The following is a 22,760-nucleotide window of genomic DNA, read 5'->3' on the forward strand; positions in this document are numbered from 1 at the left end:
TTGCCTACAAGTGTGTCAAGCTTCATCCTGATGATGGAGAAAATAGTCTCAGAAGTTGCCCCATTGTCACTAAAGGAACAAATCTTAACAAAACAATTACGAAGCTTGGGAGATTCGGATTAAGAAACAAAATTGTCTCAAAACCCTACCTATATGGCTCCGGCCCAGCTTACTTGTCCAAACGTTTTGGCCAAATCACTCTCTCATCGAGTACTCAAAGAGAATGTATTATTGCCATTTGTTGTTTTGTTTTGCTCTGATTAAAAAGTGGTAGATCTCAACACAGATCTGGTTGTGTTTAGAGCAGGACTCAAAATTCAGCAGCATTTGCAGTTTGGGAAGGCAGTATGTTCCACCTCGTAATTTAAGATCTACTGGGGAGGCCCTGCTCTCGGTCCCACCAGCTTCGCAAACCCATCTGGTGGGGACAAGGGACAGGGCCTTCTCAGTGGTGGCCCCCCACTTGTGGAATTCGCTCCCCAGCGAGATTAGATTGGCGTCCTCCCTCCTTTCTTTTAGGAAAAAAACTAATATCGTGGTTTTGGAGCCAGGCCTTTGGCTAGTGAGCACACCAGCACTTTAGACACTGAACCCAGACCACAGGACTGTTATGACAATTGGAAACGGCTATGTGACTTTGTGACTATATGATTATATGACTATGTGATTATGTGTTTATAATTAAGGTTACTGTTTTTAACTTGCTATGTATTATTTTATATTGTGTTACTGATACTGTGGCATCGAATTGCTGCCTGTGTTAGCTGCCTTGAGCCCCCCCTCGGGGGTGAGAAGGGCGGGGTAGAAATGGTGTAAATAAATAAATAAATAAATAAATAAATAAATAATAAAATGAGACCCCTTTGAATTTTTACAAAACAATGCAGGGGGCCATCTAAGTCTCTGAAATAAATTACTAATTGATTTTTAGCCACTTTGCACGTATATAAAAAATACAGTCATAAAATCACAGAGTTGGAAGTAGCCTCATAGATCTAGGACCCTGATTCCCAATGTTAGCAGCACTGTTTTTTTTTTTTTTGCATGTCTTATGGTTTGAAGGCCCCCATATAGAGTATATTAATACATACTGTGACATACATATTTTGAAAATTAAAATCTAAATGTACATGACAGTCAACTGGTGACAATGGGGAAGGGAAAGCCTGGCAGTAGAGATGAGTGGCGAGAGCATAGAGTTCACTAGAGAATGCATGAGCACAGAAAAGTGAGGCCAGTTTCATGCCAAACACCCACTCCTCTCTTTTAACATTACAATCTCTACAAAATATATTAAAATTTGTTCTGCGTACAAATGTAGCAAATCTGTGAAAAAAATCCAAAGCACAATTATTACTTTCTTGGGTAAGTCAATATTTTCATGTGAAAAAAAATAATAAAACACATTATCAGCTACAAGAAAATTAACATGAGGTGACAGGATATTCTTGCATATTCTCACCAAATACACGCAACGAAGTTGGACACTTTAGTTACTCTGAATTCAATGCAGATTACTCAAATCAATTGTGCCGGCTTGGTAAGGTCTCAGTTTAAAATGTAAGCAGAAGACTATTTTTCAGTGTAATGTTGTTCCCCCTAAATATATATTCAACTCATTTAACTCAATACTTCTACATTTGGTTTGTGAGAATAAATAGGATAAGTGTATGTTTGATGGACTGAGCTGCTTATAAGGAAGGATTCAAAAGTGGTAAACATTTTCCAAAGCAATTTACAAGGGGGAATCTTTTTTGATGACTACAAACAAGTCTCAGTTTCTCTTACTCTGCAAGCTTTGTGTGAATTGAAAGCTTATACACTCCTGAGAAAACAGACTGAATGAATTCAATCTCATTTCCTTTCTGCCTCTCATTTTCTGAGTACAGTACAAAACTCTAACAGTATAAGCATTAACTTTCCTTCCCAAAAGTTAGCCGACATAGATTAACCGGGGCTTACTCCCAGGTGAATGAATACAGAGCTGCTGCCTAAAGAACTAATAACGTTCAAATTGCAAGTAAAACATTTTGCTTTATAAAATCTCAAATGGATTGTGAAAAACTAAATAAGCTCTTTGATTTAATGGAAAAGAAAGATACGAGTGCAATCACTGACTACTAAAGATGAAATATAGTATATATTTTTCTATACTATATATAGAAATATAGCATTATTTTATTTCTCTTACTTTATCATAATTTCCACTTTCACTGCTAGTTTTGTGTGGGAGGCCAAGCCTTGTTTGCTCGGTGTTGCCGTCTTTGTTTGTTTGTATCCTGTCAGAATTCCACAGCTCAAAACGTGAAGGAGGCAAGAAAGGTGGAATTACAGCTTTCAGTTTGTCATTAGGCAATCTTGTAAATGGAGCCCCACTTCTTAACTATTCAGGGAAGAAGCAAAGAAAAAAAATGTTAACAGAAAAGATTTCTGACACTGACAACCGAGGAAATAAAATCATGAATTATAAAAATGTCAGTAATAGATATAACTGCTTAGAACTAAAAAAAAAACACCCCAACTTTAAAAATCACTCAATCAATCCACATGTGGTTAGTTAGAATGGGTTTATTTATCTTTATAGTAAAGGTTTTCCCCTGACATTAAGTCTAGTTTTGTCCGACTCTGGGGGTTGGTGCTCATCTCCATTTCTAAGCTGCCCGTAGACGCCTCCAAGGTCATGTGGCCAGCATGACTGCATGGCACACCATTACCTTCCCGCTGGAGCGGTACCTATTGATCTACTCACATATGCATGTTTTTGAACTGTTAGGTTGGCAGAAACTGGGGCTAATAGAGGGAGTTCACGCCACTCCCCAAATTCAAACCTGTGACCTTTTGGTCAGCAAGTTCAGCAGCTCAGCGCTTTGATTCACTGCACCACCGGGGGCTCTATCTATCTATCTATCTATCTATCTATCTATATAAATTGTATTATATAATTGTATTATATAAATATATTTATATAAATATATAAATTATATAATTATATAAATTGTTATGCGACCCCCGAGCATAGGATGACGGTAAATTGAACATAGGAATGGCACAAGGATTATGAGATTGGATTTTGCTTTGTGATCGAGGCATTATGTATGAATGATTAATTGTGTATTTTGTTATTGTGCATGATGTGTTTTAATTGTTATTGTTGTGTTAATTTACATTGTGTAAACCGCATTGAGTCGCCTAATTAGGTTGAGAAACGCGGTATAGAAATAAAGCAAATAAATAAATAAATTGTATTAGAGTATGCTATTTACAATATCTTAAAATAATATAGGGTGGAATAGACAGGGAAGGAGAAGGCTCTGTGGAAAAGAAAATGAGAGAAATAAGAAAGAAAAGAAAAAAGAGGGATGAGAAGAATGGGGGAGTAGTTAACTGTTTCTATACTGTAGCACTGAATTTTTGCTGTTTGTATTTGTTGTGAACCGCTGTGAGCCGCCTTCGGGCTGAGAACAGCGATATATAAGTAAGGTAAATAAATAAGGTAAATAAATATCAATTTCCAATCTTCTTCATTGTGATTTATTATTGTCCCTAATTCCTTCTTTTTAATTGTTGCTTCCCCTTTTCATTCTTCTTCCTTGTGAGACAGATTTTCTTTTTATTTGATTTTACTATATCATTATTTTCCTTTTTTCCTTGGTGTTTTGCTAATAATTGAGTTAATTTGTTCATATTCATAATTTCCATTGTTTTTATTAACCATTGTTCTGTTGAAGGTATTTCTTTTACTCTTCAACTCCTTGCATAAACTATTCTGGTAGCAGTTACTAAGTAGTTAAAAAGTATGTCTTTATTTGTATCCATAGCTGTATCCATTATTCCCAATAAGCAATGTTCCAGTTTCAGATGTATTTTTGTGTCAAGTATTTTCTTGAGTTAATTCTTGTATTTCCTTTCAATAGTCCTTTGTTTTTCTACATGTCCACCACATGTAGTAGAAAGTGCCCTCATGGGTTTCGCACTACCAACATTTATTTTGTATATTTTTGCAACATTTTTGCTAGTTTTTGAGCGGTTATATACCACTGGTACATCCTTTTTTATCAGTTCTCTTTCAAATTGTAGGCATATAATAAAATAATAATAATAAAACTTTATTTATATTCCGCCACCATCTCCCCGAGGGGACTCGGAGTGGCTTACATGAGGCCACGCCCATCAATACAGTAAACACAATATAACACAAAAACACAACAGAATATCAGAAAATAAAATAACATAAAATACAGAACCAATGTAAATAAGCAGCAAAACAATATAAAATCAAAACATTAAAACAACTAAAAATGATCACAGTGGGCAGGGCCAAATCCAAAGATTAAAATGTAAACACTGGGAGATAGGGCAGTGTAAAATATGTATATTTCAATTTACGATTCCATATTCTTTCCCATTCCTCCCATTTTATTGTATGACCAACATTGGCTGCCCATTTAACCATACAATCTTTCACTTGTTCTGTTTCTATAGCCCATTCTACCAATTTCGTATCGATTTTTGTAATTACTTTCTTTTCCAATAACATTATTTTGTCCCAAAAAGATTCTTTTTCAGCAAATCCTACTGTTTTATCTTTATTATAATATTCTCTTCATTGTCTATACTAAAACCAGGAAATATTCTTGTAAATTTGATTAATTTCTTGCTGAGTTTTTAAGACATAAATTCCATTCTGCTTCTTCAGTGTTTATCTGAACGTGGGCTACTTTAATAGAATGGGTCTATTTCTCTTGAAGCAGAATATAATAGTATCAGTTCACTTTTCTAGCTTGACATTATAGAAAATCGTATCTATGGGATACCATCTGTTTTATCAGTCTAAAGTTACACTACTTCTTATATCTCATTCATTACATTGATTAAGTGAAAGTTTGGAAAATTCATTCTGAGCCAGCGCCAATATTTAGGCCAAGCTTTTTGGGTCACTGGATTCTGCTCCAAACTATCTAAACCATGTACAACTTCCCTCTTTCATTCCATATGGGTTGGAGGGGGGAGGGAGATCTGTATCTTATGTCAATAATATTACAATTACTTTTTCTTGTCAAGATATTTGGGAGCAAACATTTTTCCAGCAAGAGTTGCTGAACAATCCGCCAAATCCTTGGTACAGTGATATAGTCTGACTTACTACTGTTGTCAGTAATTCAGCATCCTTTCCTGCTTTTGTGACTCCTATACCTGAAGAAAAAAAGACATAGACCACCCATTAATAATACTATTTTAAACATATATAAAAATGCATCTAATGTGATACAGTGCCATCATTTCGCCTAGGAAAATGAAAGGGCTTTTGCGCATAGTATAACTACTGCTTTCAGATAGTTAGGAACTTCCTTCCTTACCTCTGTCTTTCTCCTTCCATTCTTTCCTTCCTTCCTTCCCTTTGTTTTCCTTCCCCCTTACCTCTCTCCCTCCCTTACCTTCCTCTTTCTCCTTCCATTCTTCCCTTCCTTCCTTTCATCCTTCCTTCCTTCTCTTTTTCGTTCATCCTTACCTTCCTGGGCAGCCAATCCTCTTAACAGGGGGTGCTAGCATGCAGCCCCCAAGTTAGAAAGTTTGTCCTTGCCTGATATAGCTGCTAACTACTTTGAACATGTTAATTTCAGTTGGACTATATTTATGGGTATGTATACAGAAAAACCTAAGTATATTTCTAGTAATTTATTTTTACCATTAGATTTGCTGTTTGTTGTCCAAGCTGCAGTAGCCTCATGATTTAAAGAACTGTCACTTTGGTCGGTGGCCTTCATTGTACAATCAAATGGCGATTTAGACTCTTCTGGGAAAGGCACAGATGGATTTATGGAAAACCCATGATTCAAAGTTTGGGTCAGCTTCAGCTTCCGAAACCTATTGGACATCCTGCTCCACCATGACTGGAAAAGAAAAAACATGATAATTGATTGTTTCCTTTTATGGTCAATTATTTATTTATTTATTTATTTGCTTTATTTCTATGCCGCATTTTTCAGCCTAATTAGGCGACTCAATGCAGTTTACACAATACAGGTTATCACAACAATATCCTAAGCGATTAAAACACATCATATACAGCAGACAAAATCAAACAATCATTATCATATCATAACGCCTCAATAACAAATCAGAATCCGTTCTCATAATCCTTGTACCATTTCCTATGTTCAATTTTACCGTCTTCCTGTGTTCAGTTGCACTGTTTAGCCAAACGCTTGTTCGTAGAGCCAAGTCTTAACCTTCCTCCGGAACGCCAGCAGCGAAGGGGCCTGTCTGATGTCTACAGGTAAGGCCGAGGGGCCACCACCGAGAAGGCCCTGTCCCTCGTCCCCGCCAACCGCGCCTGTGACGAAGGCGGGACCGAGAGCAGGGCCTCCCCGTAAATATTTAGCACAATGACAAGGTGTCATTTATTCCCTGCTAAGTTGATAACTACAATATCACATTTATGCTACCAACACTGCACATAATCAGAGTAGGCTAAGAAATTGTGGCTTTTTTCTGACCAGCTTTCGTGAAGAGCCAAAGCAAGGCAGGAGAACACTGTTGTTAGATTCCTTTGTAGAAGGTTGTGAGATAAAACGTATGGAATATGCATACCTTCAATCCTCCCTTGTCATCAGGCAACATTGGGATATCTACTGTTTGCTTATTTCTGGATGAAGGCGTTGTTGCTTTGTTGTTCTGCTTATTCTTTTCTTTGTCTATTTGCATGCAGGCCGAAGCGAGCAACCGTACAAGTTCTGCATCTGAAAAATGCACACATATTAATTCTGTACTTCAAATACATTCGTAAAAGATGATTTTGTTTTTATGAAAAACATCACACGCTACAGAGATGGAAGGAGAGGGAAATACCTGGATCATTCAGAAGCATGATCAGGTCAAAAGCTGTGTATCCATTTTTAGCACGTAGATTGACATCAGCTCCTTGATTCAATAAGTACTTAACAACTTCTTTATTTCTTGTAAAGAAAACAAAATATAAGTGAGGTGCATCGATTGTAAAGTTAAATTTCTGTACCATTTGATTTTGTCACAATATGCTCTATAACAGGCAAACTTGGGCCCTGCAGGTGTTTTGGACTTCAACTCCCACAATTTCTAATAGTGTCAGGCCCTTTCCTTTTCCCGCTCCGCTGCTTAAGCTGAGGAAGAAGCCTGAGACTGTTAGGAATTGTAGGAGTTGAAGCCCAAAATACCTCAAGGGCCAAAGTTTGCCCATGCCTGCTTTATAAGCATTCACAGAAACCATGAGATAATAAGTTCATAGTTTGTATTATAGTACTCTCACTTAACCGGAACTCAAGCAACAGGAACTCTCAAGCAAATTTAAGAAGTAATACTTTAAATAAAACAGTAAAACTATGTTATATTAAGTTAAGTTTGTATTAATTTGCATTTAATGGCTGTATTTCAATATTAATAACATGTCAATACAGAGTTTTTGATATGGGGTATCGTATTAGCTAGGCCTATTTTAATAGTAACTCTCAAGCCACCAGAAACTACCTTAATCTGGAATCTATCAATCCCCATGAGTGCTGGTTAACTGAGAGTCTACTGTAGATCTCATTTGCATTGTCATTTGTGTTACAGTAAGCTGTAGCAGGATCAAGTGTGTGCTAAAGAAAAACAGTATGATGTTAATTATTATGTGCAGCTGCTAATGTAGGTCAGCCAGCATGTTTGGGCCACACCCGGTGGGGTATAACTGTATGGATTTTAGAATACAGTTTGGAGAAGCAATACACTATTCTGTAATGCTGCTATGCTCTAACAGCGATGCTCTTTACTATGGTGGAATAGCTATTTACTCAAGGTTTATGTTTTGCTCTCTCATTTGAATGAAGATGATGAAGCCTTATTCTGTGTTACTTACAAGGACTTTGTAAGTTTGTTGCATTGTTTGATTTTGTATACAACACTCCAGGTTTATGCCTCTGCTGATAAGAGTAAAGTTTTTCGGTTCTTTTTTCCTCTTGCCTGTGTGTCTTTTACATGGGACTTGGCTAAAATTCGCTTCTGTGCAACGTTTTGCATAGATCAGTGGTTCCCAACCTTTGTTTGAATGGGGACCACTTGACCAGGGACCACATAGTTAATAAATAGTTAATAATGAATTAATATAATATTAATAATTAATTAATAATTAGTTAATAATTAGTTAATTGGCTGATGTGGTCTAGCCAATGCAATTTTCTGAATCAGCACCCCAAATAATCCCAGAAACAGGCCTAAAAACAAAGACGGCAAGAAAAAAAATTGGGTTGGGCTGTTTGGATTTTATGAACACTGAACACTATAACAGGATTTCACTCTCACTGCAATGGTGTAGTAACTGTGAGGATACGGATCATATTTTAGGTTTTGCGGACCACTGGTGGTCCACGGGACAAAGACTAGGAAACATGGGATTAAATAAAGATTAGAACAGGATCTTAGAAAGGGCTGAACATTACCTACTCTTCATTCTAATTCTTCCTAAACTTTGCCTATTTGTTTTTTTGTTAACAACAAATGTTTTTATGCTAAGGATCTTGCAGTGGCCAAAATGATTCAATTGCTTACTAACTGATACAACTCTGTTCTGTATTCCAGGTCAGAGTTATCAATAGCATTCTTGAGACTTGTTTAATACCGTTAATACACAGATGTTGCAATGTTTAACAATACTTGAACTTTCTTAGTTCAAACCACACAAATAACAATACTACTTACCCATGGTAAGTGGCCTGCATTAGTGCTGTCCAACCATGGACATTATCTTGTTTGTCAATATCCACATTTCTTGAAACAAGCAGCTGTACAAGGGGCAGCTGTCCAGTTACAGCTGCAATCATGAGTGGGGAAGCGCCATCATCATTAAGGACATTGGCTTGAACTGGGTCTTCATCGGTAATCTCTTTAACCAGCTGCAAGTTCCCTACAGAGACAGTTAACATTTTGAATTAAGAATTTCAGGCCATAAAAAGAATTGTGTTGGTTTGAACTAAACAAAGGTGTGATTTAAAAAAAAATACACTTTATTTATATTCTGCTTTATCTCTCCGAAGGGACTAAAAGCAGATTACAATACACATATGAGGCAAACATTCAATGCCTTTTACACAGTGAACAACAACATACAACACAGACAAAGGTAAAGGCCTTCCCCTTTTTCCATCTCTGTGTCTGGAGGTGATGCTCAACTCCAGCCATGGGGAGGTGCTCTTGTTCCATTTTTCCATGCTTAGGAGCCTGTTGTCTATAGACATCTCTGACTGTGTTAACAGCATGTCTGCATGTGATACGCTTTTACCTTCCCACCGATGTAGTACTTATTGCTCTACTTGCATTGCATGCTTTTGAACTGTTAGGTTAGCAGAAGCTAGGAGCTCACCCTGACTTGTGGTCTCGAACTGCCTACCTTCCGGTCAACAGATTTCCTACAGCTTAGCGGTTAAGACAAAATATTCGGCTTTTGCAAACTCTAATACTAATTTTCTAATTTTAATAATTTTTGATGTGGGCAGATACTGCATATTCTGAGAAGTTGCTGATTAAAAAGAAGCACAATACAGTGATACCTGGATTTAAGAGTTTAATTTGTTCTTTGACTGAGCTCTTAATTCAAAATGCTCTTATCTCAAAGTGAATTTTCCCACTGAAATGCACCTAAAGGCTATTAATCTGTTCCGCCCCCCCTCCCCGAACCCTCCATTTTTGTTATGTGTTTTTAATTAAGAAAATGTACTTTATAAATAATGCATAATGTACAAATACACGTTCACCTGGAATTTTTTTTAAAAAAGAACAACTTTAAATTGCTAGAAGCACAAAGTTCTGGCAAGGAAGCACACACCACAGATAAAAAGGTAGACACATTATTTTTTTCACAGCATACTCATTCCAGCCTCCCTCCCTCTCTTGCTGTCTCTTTCCATGAAACCAAACATACCAGGAATAAAAACCACACAAAATCAACTAATCCAAAGTTCCTCAAAGCGGACAAAAGCAAAGCAGACAAGAATACGAGGCATGGAGGCATAGAGGCTACTCCTTTGAAGCCCTAAAGCTCAGTACTCTCATGCTAGTGTGCCCTCCAGTACTAGCTCTTAATTCAAAATGCTGCTCTTATGTCAATGCGAAGCCTGAGCTGAGTGATGGCTCCTAACTCAAAATGCTCTTAAGTTGGGATGCTCTTAAGTCAAGGTCCCACTGTACTAAAAGAGTCAACAGTGTGATTTAGTTTGAGTACTGCCAAGATAAGGTACTCTAAATTCGACATCATCTTGTGGCCACTACCTCATCTGATCCTGAAGATTATTTTGAATAGTTTAGCAAAGAAGAAAAGTCTATTCTAATTATAGAGATCTAAGATGGAGAAACAGTGGTGAGTGGTGGCTTCTAAATCAGTGGACAGGTTTTAACTTCAGGGTTTAACTATAAACTTTAAAGGGACCAATTTAAGGTGCTCAATCAAATCCCCCCAAACAGATTCCTAGACACAGCTAGTTGTCACTGACTAGAAAGCAGGAACCTGCAAAATAGAGAATTTTACTGTGGAAGGAAAGCTGGAATAACTCTACATCAAAGATGAAAAGAGGAGGAGGCCAGAGAGAAATACCTGAAAGGAAAGAGAGAAAAAATGTGAGAGTAGGACAGAAGAAACTGAACTTTTGAAGAGCTACAAAAACAAGAGTGGCTAGTGTTCTTTTATTGCTTTCAAACATCCAGCAAAATCAGTGACTGTAGACCACTTCTAGAAGCCTGTAGTGATCATATACTAGAATGGACTGAGAGTATGATTTTGAAACGCCTTACCCATTTTCAAAGCATGGAAGATATCAGGTTGCCTCTTTTGTTTATCTAATAGAGGGAAGAGAAAAGAAAAATGTAAAATTTATTACATAACTGCACCTTGTGTCACAACAGTGGAAATACTTTAATGTCAATATTTTGAATGCACAATTTCTCATTTGCATTTGAATTTCTAAATTACCAAAGTGATACAAGAGCATGAATGGTGTACTGAGATGGTTTTCCTTCATGGGGACTGATAAGGTACCAATTCTATCATTTGGGCAATAGAGTTCAACATCTTGGATAGCTCCTTGGATTTATCTGAAATGTTCCTTTCCCAGGGCATAACAAACCTTACCAGAAATCAACAGCCCACGTAGAAATTTGTTCTGTAGTCCACATAAAAATTCAGACCTAAAGGGTATACCTGGGAGCCATCTTTTGTATTAATGAAGCATTGGCTGGATCAGGCAGAAGGCAGGAGGAAAGGAGAAGAAGCATCAATATGGATGAAGGCAGAGATTCCGATTGCAGAGATGAAAAGAATAAAGGAGTTAGCTGAAAGAGAAAAAGACAGGAAGATTTCCTTGTAAGAATGTTATCAGCATGCTCATCATGGAAAAAGAGAGAGAAAGTACTACCTAATGCTAAGGTTTGATTAACTAGACAGGGCATCTCAACTTTTCCCACTTGCAACTCCTTTTGACCCAAGAATATGTAATGTAACCCCAGGTATATAGGTATATAAGAGAAATATAAAAATAAAACATTTACTGATAACACTATTTAACATCATTTTCATTCCTGGGTTATAAATGTTATTTCCTAATTGGTTCATGCGGGGACATGAGGGAAGCCTCCCACAAGGATGATAAAACATCAAATCATCTGGGTGTCCCCTGGGCAACGTCCTTACAGACGGCCAATTCTCTCACACGAGAAGCGACTTGTAGTTTCTCAGGTCGCTCCTGGCACGACAAAAAAAAATTAGTTCTATCATGAAAACACAGAAAAGTTGATTAAACTTCAAAAACTTTGTTTTCATGGTACATCCTGCAGTACATTTTGTTACTGTTTTTTCAATGAATATCTCAGAGTCTCAACCAATTCAACATAGTTGGTGGCAGCCACAAAAAGCGAGTACTCCACAATTGAACAGGAAATAACACTTTCTAACCAGGAATAGTTTTTTTTTTTTTGTTTTGCAAATTTTACTAGTGTAATAAATCAGCATTTGCAAAACTTACTAAACAGGCTTTTTGTGGAGTACAGTCGAAGCATTTTCTGCTGAGTGCACTGTAAACACTGAATGTTGTTGCTAACAGATTTGTGTAAATGTGTGGCATTCAGAAACTGTTTTCTGTTGTTACATTTTTTATTACCTCAACACTGAGCGAAGGAGATCTGATTTGGCATCAGGACCTACAGTTTTAAGAAGCAGGGAAATAGACCATCCATTTTAGATTGATGCCATTTCGTCTCCTTTAATAGTGTGTGTTCTATATTCTGCCTTAAGAACCAAAAGAATCTGCCTTACATTGTTGATACTGACTGGTAGCATCAGGAGGGGAATCTTGTCCAGCCTTACCTTGAGATGTCAGGATAGAATATAGAACTTTCTGAATACAAAACAATCAGTTTACCACTGAACAACAGCCCTTTCCCTTAAATCCAAAGTTAATTGGATCTAATTCTCACTCTCCATGAACATTTCATTTAAAAATGTCTACATATATTTGTCATAGGGCACTTTCACACAGCCCTACATCCCAGAATATCAAGGCAGAAAATCCCACAATATCTGCTTTGAATTGGGTTATCTGAGTCCATACTGCCATATATCTCAGTTCAACACAGAAAATGTGGGATTTTATTCAGCTGTGTGGATGGGGCCATACATAAAATTCACTAAAAGAGATCTTACATGATTTTTTTAAAAGAGAGAGGTTATTAAAACAAATGGACAAAGAACAAGGCCAAAATGAGTCTGAAAGTGATTGATTTATTTCCAGCAGTTATGGTAGATGGATATAATGGATTTGTTGCCTGAGGCTGGATCTACACTGCCAAATAATCTAGATTATCAAAGCAAATAATCCAGATTATCTGATTTGAATTGTGGTTACTGATAAAGAGCTATCCAGATAACTGTGTGGTTTGTAAATACATTTTAAGATAATGGGAACGATGACAAAGGGAACATTTTGTCTACTCTTGTCATGATTTCAATTGAGAGCATGGAAATAATTAATCACAAGTAAAGAAGCTACCCATAGGGAATTATTATTATTATTATTATTATTATTATTATTATTATTTTGGGTTGCTGTGAGTTTTCTGGGTTGTATGACCATGTTCCAGAAGCATTGTCTCCTGACATTTGACCCACATCTATGGCAGAAATAGCCTGAAACAGGGAAAGCAAATGTTGAAGCCAAGTGAAGCATGGAATGGGAGCTAGGACACAAAAGAGGCAGTGGTTCAGAGGAATGTAAGGACAAACTGGAGGAAGAAGTCTAATAACAAAAATTGCAGAGGGATCAGTTGCGGAGTGGAGAGTTGCACACTGTCAGACACTGAAACTGTGGGGAAATCACATACTAATTTCAAATAACCAAAAAGATCCCTGGCAACAGATCAAACTGGAAACACAACGTTTATTTGTTAAAATAATGTGTTTCAGCCTGTCCGTGCTTCTTCTTCAAATTTTTCATTTTGTCCAGTAAATGGTGTGAGAGTTTCATCTCCAAAACTTTCCGAGGTTACATTTCAAATAGTCCCTTGACAGAGGCTTTTTGAAATAGAAACACATTGGGATGTGTATTATTTTGTACCAATAAAGACATCCATCAATTGAACACCTCAAGACATGTCTCCAAGTTCTTCTTTGCATTTTAAAGCATTTTTCCAATTGCTGTAGATCACTAGCTAAGACAGTTTTGCTAAATTTACTGTATGCTAACACAACTATGATCTTTAACTGACAGGCTTAAGTTACCCTCTGGATGAAGCAAAGGTTTAGAAATGAGAACAGACTCATAAAGACTGACAATGTGCTAACAATCAAATGCTTGTTTGTTTTATTTGAAGGTTCACAAGATATTTACTGCATCATGATTGGTGGGGACAAGAGACAGGGCCTTCTTGGTGATTGCCCCCCCCCCCCCGGCTATGGAACTCCCTTCCTGGTGAGATCAGGTCGGCCCCCTCTCTCCAGGGCAATATGGAACTTGTTGGCATAGATGAGGAGTGGAGGATGCTGATTATAGATGCCCTAATTTGCCGTTCCTAGTGTTATTAAGACCTTCCAAACTGTAACCTCCCTGCCCAATAACTTTAAAAATGCCTTTAAAAACATCAAAAATGTAGTAGCTCTATCCACAGCCCCCAATATACCTCAAGACAAAAAAAAGCAGAATATTTGACAAAAATAAAGTACAAATGATTTGTTATCATTTCTAATTGTGTTTGTTGTGCTGGTGGATCTCCTGGCAGAGGGGCATGGATGAAAAATGCCACCTCCCTTTCCATAGTGTCACAGCCATTACTTAAATCACACACGTCAAACACAATACCTGCAGGTCGAATCTGGCCCATCACATTGTTTTATGTGGCCCACAGAGCTTTCAATACCAGGGCAATATAGTTACATGTATATACCGTATATACTGGAGTATAAGCAGAGTTTTTCAGCCCTTTTCTAGACTAAAAAAGCCTCCCTCGGCTTATTGCCGAAGAAGAACCTTTTTCCTACCCCACCTCCATCTCCCCAAAGGGACTTGGAGCGGCTTACATGGGGCCAAACCCAAAGCAAAATACAATTAAAACAATAACAATTTAAAGCAGCATAACAGCGTAACAAGAACAATAACAGCATCAAAAGCAACAACAGACTAAATTTTGGAGGGGGAAGAGGACCACTATGCAAAACTGATTAAAGAATGAGATGGTTCAATAAGGTGGATAGAAAACGTATAATAGCATAGGAAATAGCATGGAAACAGAGCAATTTAACAGGATCTATTCAACTTAATTTAAAGATAAATATAGTAATGTAATATAGGAATTCAGAGTCAGATCATGATTTAGGTCATGATATAAGTCATTTGTCATAGGAGTCGTCAGTCAAATGCACAGCGAAACATACTCGAGTCAAAGTTTTTATTATTACTCTGTTATTATTATTATTACATTATTTTTCTCTATTTATTATTATTACATTTACATTGTTTTGCTCTATTATTGCTATTTTATTACATTTATTATTTTTCTCTATTATTATTATTACATTTATTCTTTTACTCTTATTATTATTATTATTACATTTATAATTTTACTTTATTATTATTGCATGTATTATTTTACTCTGTTATTATTGCATGAATACATTTACACTGAAGCTTAGAATAATGGTGCAATCAGAGTTGGACAATCTTATCTTAAATTAGTTTTAGGTAAATATTCAAAAACATTTAACCTCAATTAAGCCTCAATTAATGTAATTTTACTGGTATCATTTTTATTTTGAAATGTACTAGTAGCTGTTACATTTCCCATCCTCGGCTTATACTTGAGTCAATGTTTTTCCAGTTTTTTGTGGTAAAATTAGGTGCCTCGGCTTATATTCAGGTCGGGTTATACTCGAGTATATACGGTAGTCTTGCAATGATAAAAGTCCCTTTGAAGGCAACCATAATGCTGATGTTGCTCTCAGTGAAAATGACTTTAACACCTGATGGCCTGCTCTTTACCATCAATCAAGCTCAAGAAAATCATTATTTGACTACCTATAATTCACGACACAATGAAAGGTAAGCAATCCATACCTGTCTGGGGTCTAACGGTGGTTAAAGGTGCCAAATAGTCTTTCATATCGTCATGTCTGAAGTCAACAGATATTTCATACGGCGTTTTATGCAGCATATTCATATGGTCAGGATTGGCTCCTCTGCTCATAAGTTGTTGGGCCAAACTCACCCTTCCGGTAGCAGCTGCCAACATCAGTGGAGTCCACCCCATAGTCTTTGAAGTATAATTCCAATCGGCACCCCAGTCCAACAGAAGATGGACAACTGCCTCGTGTCCATGCTGGACAGCGGCCATGAGAGGGGTGATAGCTGGTAATTCCTCTTTCGTGTTGTCCAAGCAAGTATTCAAGTGGTCATAGTTGTCAACGTACGCACCAGCTTCCAGCAGCAATTTCACCACACTGATGTGGCCACCCCTCGAGGCCATGGTCAGGACACTGGCTCCCAATTTGTTCTGTGCATTAAGGTCCGCACCATTTTCCAGCAAGATGCGAGCCACAATTAGATGTCCAAATCTTTGATGGGGAAAAAAATACAGGAAAAAGTTACAACACCCAGGAGGGTGAAAGTACAATTGCTGCTTTAACCACCATGGCTCCATGCTAGGTAATCCTAGGAGCTGTAGGTTGACAAGGTCTTCAGCCTCCTCTGCCAAAGAAGGCTGGTGCCTCATCAAACTGCAGCTCTCAGAGTCCATATTCAAATAGCCATTGCAGTTCAAGTGGCATCAAACTACATTTATTTTACACCAGGGGTCCCCAAACTAAGGCCCATGGGCTGGATGCGCCCCTCTGAGACCACTTACCCAGCCCCTACCCTAAACTTTAGATTTAGAATGGTACCAAGTCTGAAATGACTTGAAGGCACACAAGGACAATAATCCTAATTGACTTGACTATCTCATCAGCCAAAAGCAGGCCCACACATCCCATTGAAATACTCATAAGCTTATGTTGGTGCTTCATTTTAAATATTGTTTTGTTCTTTTAGGGGGTTTTTTGCACTACAAATAAGATCTGTGTGGTGTGAATAGGAATTGATTCATGTTTTTTCCCCCAAACTCTAGTCCATCAGTCTGAGGGACCATAAATTGGCCCTCAGCCTAAAACGTTTGAAGATCCCTGATCTAGAGACTCACAGAGAGAACATTTCAATAAAATCCATGATTAATCAAATACACAAATGTGGGAGGGTCATCGGTAGTGAGTTTCTGAAGGGGAGGGTTCATCTCCTTGTAGGGATTTCCTCTTTATAGATCCCTGACCTCATGTTAATAGTTGTAATTCTGACAAACAAATATCTACATACAAAATCCCACCCCTCATTTTCTCCACAAGGATCCAGAAACATGTGATTCTTTTAAGAGAAACAATTAAATTCAGAGCAACCTCCTAAAATTAGGCAAATGGGAAAAAAGCATTTGTGAATAATTCAGATAATGTGTATCTTGACTCATCATCTATGGCAGGCATCCTCCAACTGTGGCCCTCCAGCTGGTTGTGTCATAAAATATAATGTATTGAAATGAAATGAATGAAATTGTACAAAAATCTGTACAATTGGGGTGTATACAACCTAAAGATGCCATCCTAAGAAATGAAGCCTGGAAAACTACAAAAGGAAAATTCATGAACTGTAATTAAAAGATGCTGAACTGTTGATGACCACAGACTGATTATTATTAACTCTTGGTGGAAAACAACATGTTTACATGGTCAAAGACAATGCTCTTTTAAGTTAAGGAAACCAATGTCTGTTAAGAAGAAAAGGAACTGATGGGAGTTTGGATGTTTCAGGCTGGAACACAACTTGTCACTCATTTACAGCTTCTTCAACTTTTTGGAACAGCATCAGAAGAAAATTGCTATATAAGAGACCTACACAATAATATTCCAAAATTGTGGCAAACAGCTGGTCTGGTCACCTGCCATGCTCTGCTCCATGGGAAGGACAGGGGTGGTGTATTTGAAGGTTGACATATCTTATTTATTTATTTATTTGCCGTATTTATATAGTCTGGTCTGCCTCCTTCTAAGATCGGAAGGGAAGGAATGCATTTTGGGAAAGCATTGTGTGTATTCGGGAGAGTGGAACCAAGTGCAATATAATCTGACATGATGCCCAAGAATGTGAATGTATATTATTGTTGTTTTAAACTGCTTATTTTATGATGTTCTATACTTATTATTGATATATATGGATTGTTGTTTATATTATTTTAATATGTTGTAAGCTGCTTTGGGTCTCGTGAGGGAGAAAAGCAGGATATAAATAAGGATATTATTATTATTATTATTATTATTATTATTATTATTATTATTTGAATCACAACAAGATGAGTCCACAGCAGACAAAATCACTCTACTGGCTGTTGTGTTGGATCACACGTCGGACAGTTCCCAAGGGTCTAGGACTGTGAGATGTATCGGCGAATAATGCGTGCAGATCCTAGTAAGGTGGCCTTCTGCAGCTGGCAGATGGTAATTTTGTCAGCGCCGATTGTGCTTAAGTGCAGGCCAAGGTCTTTAGGCACTGCACCCAGTGTGCCGATCACCACTGGGACCACCCTTACTGGTTTGTGCTAGAGTCTTTGCAGTTTGATCTTTAAATCCTCATATTGTGTCAGCTTTTCCAGTTGTTTCTCTTCAAACCTGCTGTCACCTGGGATTGTGACATTGACAATCCATACTTTGTTTTTTAACAGGATCGTGAGGTCAGGAGTATCGTGCTCCAAAACACTGTCTGTCTGAATTCAGAAGTCCCAGAGTAGATTGATGTGTTCACTTTCTGTAACTTTACTACTATTATTATTTGAAAAACAACAAGATGAGTCCATAGCAAACAAGATCACTCTGCTGGCTGTTGTACTGGATCACACAATATTATTATTATTAGCAGAGGAGCCCCCGATGGCGCAGTGGGTCAAAGCGCTGAGCTGCTGAGCTTGTTGACCGAAAGGTCACAGGTTTGAATCTGAGGAGCGGCGTAAGCTTCCGCTGTCAGCCCCAGCTTCTGCCAACCTAGCAGTTCGAAAACATGCAAATGTGAGTAGATCAATAGGTACTGCTCCGGCAGGAAGGTAATGACGCTCCATGCAGTCATGACCTTGGAGGTGTCTACGGACAATGCCGGCTCTTTGGCTTAGAAATGGAGATGAGCACCATGCCCCAGAGTCAGACATGACTGGACTTCATGTCAGGGGAAAATCTCTACCTTTTTAATTGCAACGCACCCAAATACCTGGGAGTCACTGTGGACCGTGCTCTGACCTACAGGAAGCACTGCCTGAACATCAAACAAAAAGTGGGTGCTAGAAACAATATCATACGAAAGCTGACTGGCACAACCTGGGGATCACAACCAGACACAGTGAAGACATCTGCCCTTGCGCTATGCTACTCTGCTGCTCAGTATGCATGCCCAGTGTGGAACACATCCCACCACACTAAAACAGTGGATGTGGCTCTTAATGAGACATGCCGCATTATCACGGGGTGTCTGCGCACTACACCACTGGAGAAATTACACTGCTTAGCCGGTATTGCACCACCTGACATCTGCTGGGAAGTAGCAGCCAATAGTGAAAGGACCAATGCAGAGACATCTCCAGCTCATCCCTTGTTTGGGTATCAGCCAGCACGTCAATGACTTAAATCAAGAAATAGTTTTCTTAGATCTACAGAGACACTCGCTGGAACACCTCAGCAAGCGAGAGTCCAAAAGTGGCAGGCTCAAACCCAGAACCTCAATCCGTGTGTGATACCAGATGAGAGACTCTCCCCTGGGTACACAGAAGACTGGGCGACTTGGAAGGTGCTGAACAGACTGCGCTCTGGCACCATGAGATGCAGAGCCAACCTTAAGAAATGGGGCTACAAAGTGGAAATCACGACATGCGAGTGTGGAGAAAAAAAGCAAACCACAGACAATGCAATGCAACATGAGCCCTTCTACATGCACAATGGAGGACCTTTTTGCGGCAACACCAGAGGCATTCCAAGTGGCCAGATACTGGTCAAAGGACATTTAATCAACTACCAAGCTTGCAAACTGTGTCTTTTGTATGTTTGTTTGTTTGGTTCTTGTGGGTTTTTTTCGGGCTATATGGCCATGTTCTAGAGCAGAGGTCCTCAAACTTTTTAAACAGAGGGCCAGGTCACAGTCCCTCAAACTGCTAGGGGGGCAGATTATAATTTGAAAAAAAATATGAATTCCTATGCACGCTGCACATACATTATTTGTAGTGTAAAAAACACTTTAAAACAATACAATAATTAAAATGAGGGACAATGTTAACAAATATAAATTTATTCGTATTTCAATGGGAAATGTGGGCCTGCTTTTGGCTGATGAGATAGGATTGTTGTTGTTATGTGCTTTCAAGTCGTTTCAGACTTAGGTTGACCCTAAGTGAGGGCCGGGTAAATGACCTTGGAGGGCCGCATCCGGCCCCCGGGCCTTAGTTTGAGGACCCCTGGTCTAGAGGCATTTTCTCCTAACGTTTCTCCTGCATCTATGGCAAGCATCTTCAGAGGTAGTGAACTCACTACCTCTGAAGATGCTTGCCATAGATGCAGGCGAAACGTTAGGAGAAAATGCCTCTAGAACAGCATTTCTCAACCTGGGGGTTGGGACCCCTGGAGGGGTCGCAAGGGGGTGTCAGAGGGGTCGCCAAAGACACAGTATTTTCTGTTAGTCATGGGGGTTCTGTGTTGGAAGTTTGGCCCAATTCTAACCTCGGTGGGGTTCAGGATGCTCTTTGATTGTAGGTGAACTATAAATCCCAGTAACTACAACTCCCAATGTCAAGGTCTATTTTTCCCCAAACTCCAGCAGAGTTCACATTTGGGCATATTGATTTTCATGTCAAATTTGGTCCAGATTCATTATTGTTTGAATCCACAGTGCTCTCTGGATGTAGGTGAACTACAACTCCAAAACTCAAAGTCAATGCCCATCCCACCCTTCCAGTATTTTCTGTTGGTAATGGGAATTCTGTGTGCCAAGTTTGGTTCAATTCCATCATTGGTGGAGTTTGGAATGCTCTTTGATTGTAGGTGAACTATAAATCCCAGCAACGACAACTCCCAAATGACAAAATCAATCCCCCACCCAACACCACCAGTGTTCAAATTTGGGTGTATCGAGTAATTTTGCCAAATTTGTCATGAAAATAATTTGCTGGTTGGGGGTCACCACAACATGAGGAACTGTCTTAAGGTGTCGCGGCATTAGGAAGGTTGAGAACCACTGCTCTAGAACATGGCCATATAGCCCGAAAAAACCCCACAAGAACCTAGTGATTCCAGCCATGAAAGCCTGTGTTTGTTTGTTCTGTCAAAAATGTAATACGAGACCGCATCACAGTCTACGAACCCACACACTCGCTCCGGTCATCAGGAGAGGCCCTGCTCGTGATCCCACCCGCCTCGCAGGCGCGTTTGGTGGGGACGCGGGACAGGGCTTTCTCTGTGGTGGCCCCCCGCCTCTGGAATGCCCTCCCGAAAGATCTCAGACAGGCCCCCACCTTGGCGGTCTTTAGAAAAAACCTGAAAACCTGGCTATTCCAACGTGCCTTCTCAGATTAGGAATCCCCACTACCAAAGCCCAGAAGCACTTTAGTAGAGTCAAGATCATTCTCAACGCACACCGCACTTATACTTTAATCTTATATCCCTTCGACACTTTTTTCAGCACTTTTAACCCTGTACCCCACGCCAGCCGACTAAGTTTTTAATAACGTCTTGTTGTATTGTTATTGCTATTGTTCTTTGCTTTAACTGTGTTTTTTGCTATGTATTGTATTGTGTATTGTGTTGTGCTGGGCTTCGGCCTGATGTAAGCCGCATCGAATCCCTCGGGAGATGCTAGCGGGGTACAAATAAAGTTTAATAATAATAATAATAATACAACTGTTTGGTTGCCTGACACGATAAATTATTAGCAACTCCTAGGAGCTCTAGCCATATTGTTCAATGGTCAGGAATTCTGGGAGCTGGAGTCCCAAACAGCTGGAGTTGTGTAGCTGGAGGAAGCCTGATCTGTGGGTTTCATTCCTTTTCATAGCAGAGAGTCAAGGCCCCTCCACACTGCCATATAACCCTGAATATCAAGGCAGATAAGCTACAGTATCTGCTTTGAACTGGGTTATCTGAGTCCACACTGCCATATAATCCAGTTCAATGTGGATTTTATGCAGATGTGGAAGGGGTCTCAGTGCTCTTCAGGCAGGGATCACGCACCACTTGGTTCAGTGGGAAGCAAATCATTAACCCAGGGCTGAGCTTTTCCCATCGGCCGGCAGAGGGCGCTGTGGGGCCTTCCTTGAAAGGCCTTCCCTTGAAAGCGGGCCTGCTCCTGGGCCAAGGAGAGATGGGCCGCCCCGTTAGATGGTACCCCTCCCTCCCTCCTTCCTTCCCAGCGCGGTCCTGACCTGGCGGCCTGCATGAGCGGGCTCCACCCGCAGTGGTTGCGGCTCTGCACCGAGGCGCCCCTCCGCAGGAGGAAGCCCACCAGCTCCTCGTGCCCGCCGGCCGCCGCGAACTGCAGCCCCGTGTTGCCGGCCTCGTCGGCGCAGTCCACGGGCACCAAGCCCCCCGCAGGCGCCCCCGCCGCTGCCGCAGAGCCGGCCTCGGCTTCGGCCTCTTCCGCCGGGGTGCCTGGAGCCGGAAGCAGGAGGCGGCGGGCGCTCTCGCAGTCGCCCTGGTCGCAGGCACGGAGCAGCAGCTGGGCCCCCGCAGGCACCCCGCTCTCCCCCATCCGGCCAGCCGCCGTCGTGGCCACGCCTCCCGGGAGGGAAAGATTCGAAAGGGGGCGGGGCTTAGAGCGGGGTGGGCGGGGGCAGGGGCTTGTCGTGGGAGCTCGGCCTGGTCTCCTCTATGGTCCAAGCATGGGCAGATGGACAGTGAGATACATACAGACATACAAACACACGCATGGAGGAAGATAGGTAGATGGATAGAGCAATCTTCTATAATGTATTGTCGAAGGCTTTCATGGCCGGAATCACTGGTTTGTTGTAGGTTTTTTCGGGCTATATGGCCATGGTCTAGAGGCATTCTCTCCTGACGTTTCCCCTGCATCTATGGCAAGCATCCTCAGAGGTAGTAGAGGTCTGTTGGAACTAGGAGAAAGGGTTTATATATCTGTGGAATGACCAGGGTGAGACAAAGGCCT

The 22,760-nt window shown here is 39.9% G+C and overlaps 1 protein-coding gene across 1 annotated transcript in view; it reads right to left on the bottom strand.

Moving 5' to 3' along the window:
- ANKS6 (ankyrin repeat and sterile alpha motif domain containing 6) overlaps positions 1-22,352 on the bottom strand; it is a 41,159-nt gene extending 18,807 nt beyond the window's left edge. Inside the window, exons 1-9 of the mRNA XM_060774640.2 lie at positions 22,018-22,352; positions 15,603-16,099; positions 10,798-10,842; positions 8,713-8,917; positions 6,850-6,956; positions 6,592-6,740; positions 5,687-5,891; positions 5,144-5,193; positions 2,192-2,383 (exon numbers count right to left, since the gene is read on the bottom strand). Coding sequence (XP_060630623.2) covers positions 2,192-2,383; positions 5,144-5,193; positions 5,687-5,891; positions 6,592-6,740; positions 6,850-6,956; positions 8,713-8,917; positions 10,798-10,842; positions 15,603-16,099; positions 22,018-22,343 — 1,776 coding nt within the window. The 5' untranslated portion in view covers positions 22,344-22,352. The remainder of the gene's footprint in view (positions 1-2,191; positions 2,384-5,143; positions 5,194-5,686; positions 5,892-6,591; positions 6,741-6,849; positions 6,957-8,712; positions 8,918-10,797; positions 10,843-15,602; positions 16,100-22,017) is intronic.
- Positions 22,353-22,760: the final 408 nt, after the last annotated feature.

Source organism: Anolis sagrei, chromosome 4, assembly GCF_037176765.1.
Source record: "Anolis sagrei isolate rAnoSag1 chromosome 4, rAnoSag1.mat, whole genome shotgun sequence".
In the NCBI taxonomy this organism is placed as follows: domain Eukaryota; kingdom Metazoa; phylum Chordata; class Lepidosauria; order Squamata; family Dactyloidae; genus Anolis; species Anolis sagrei.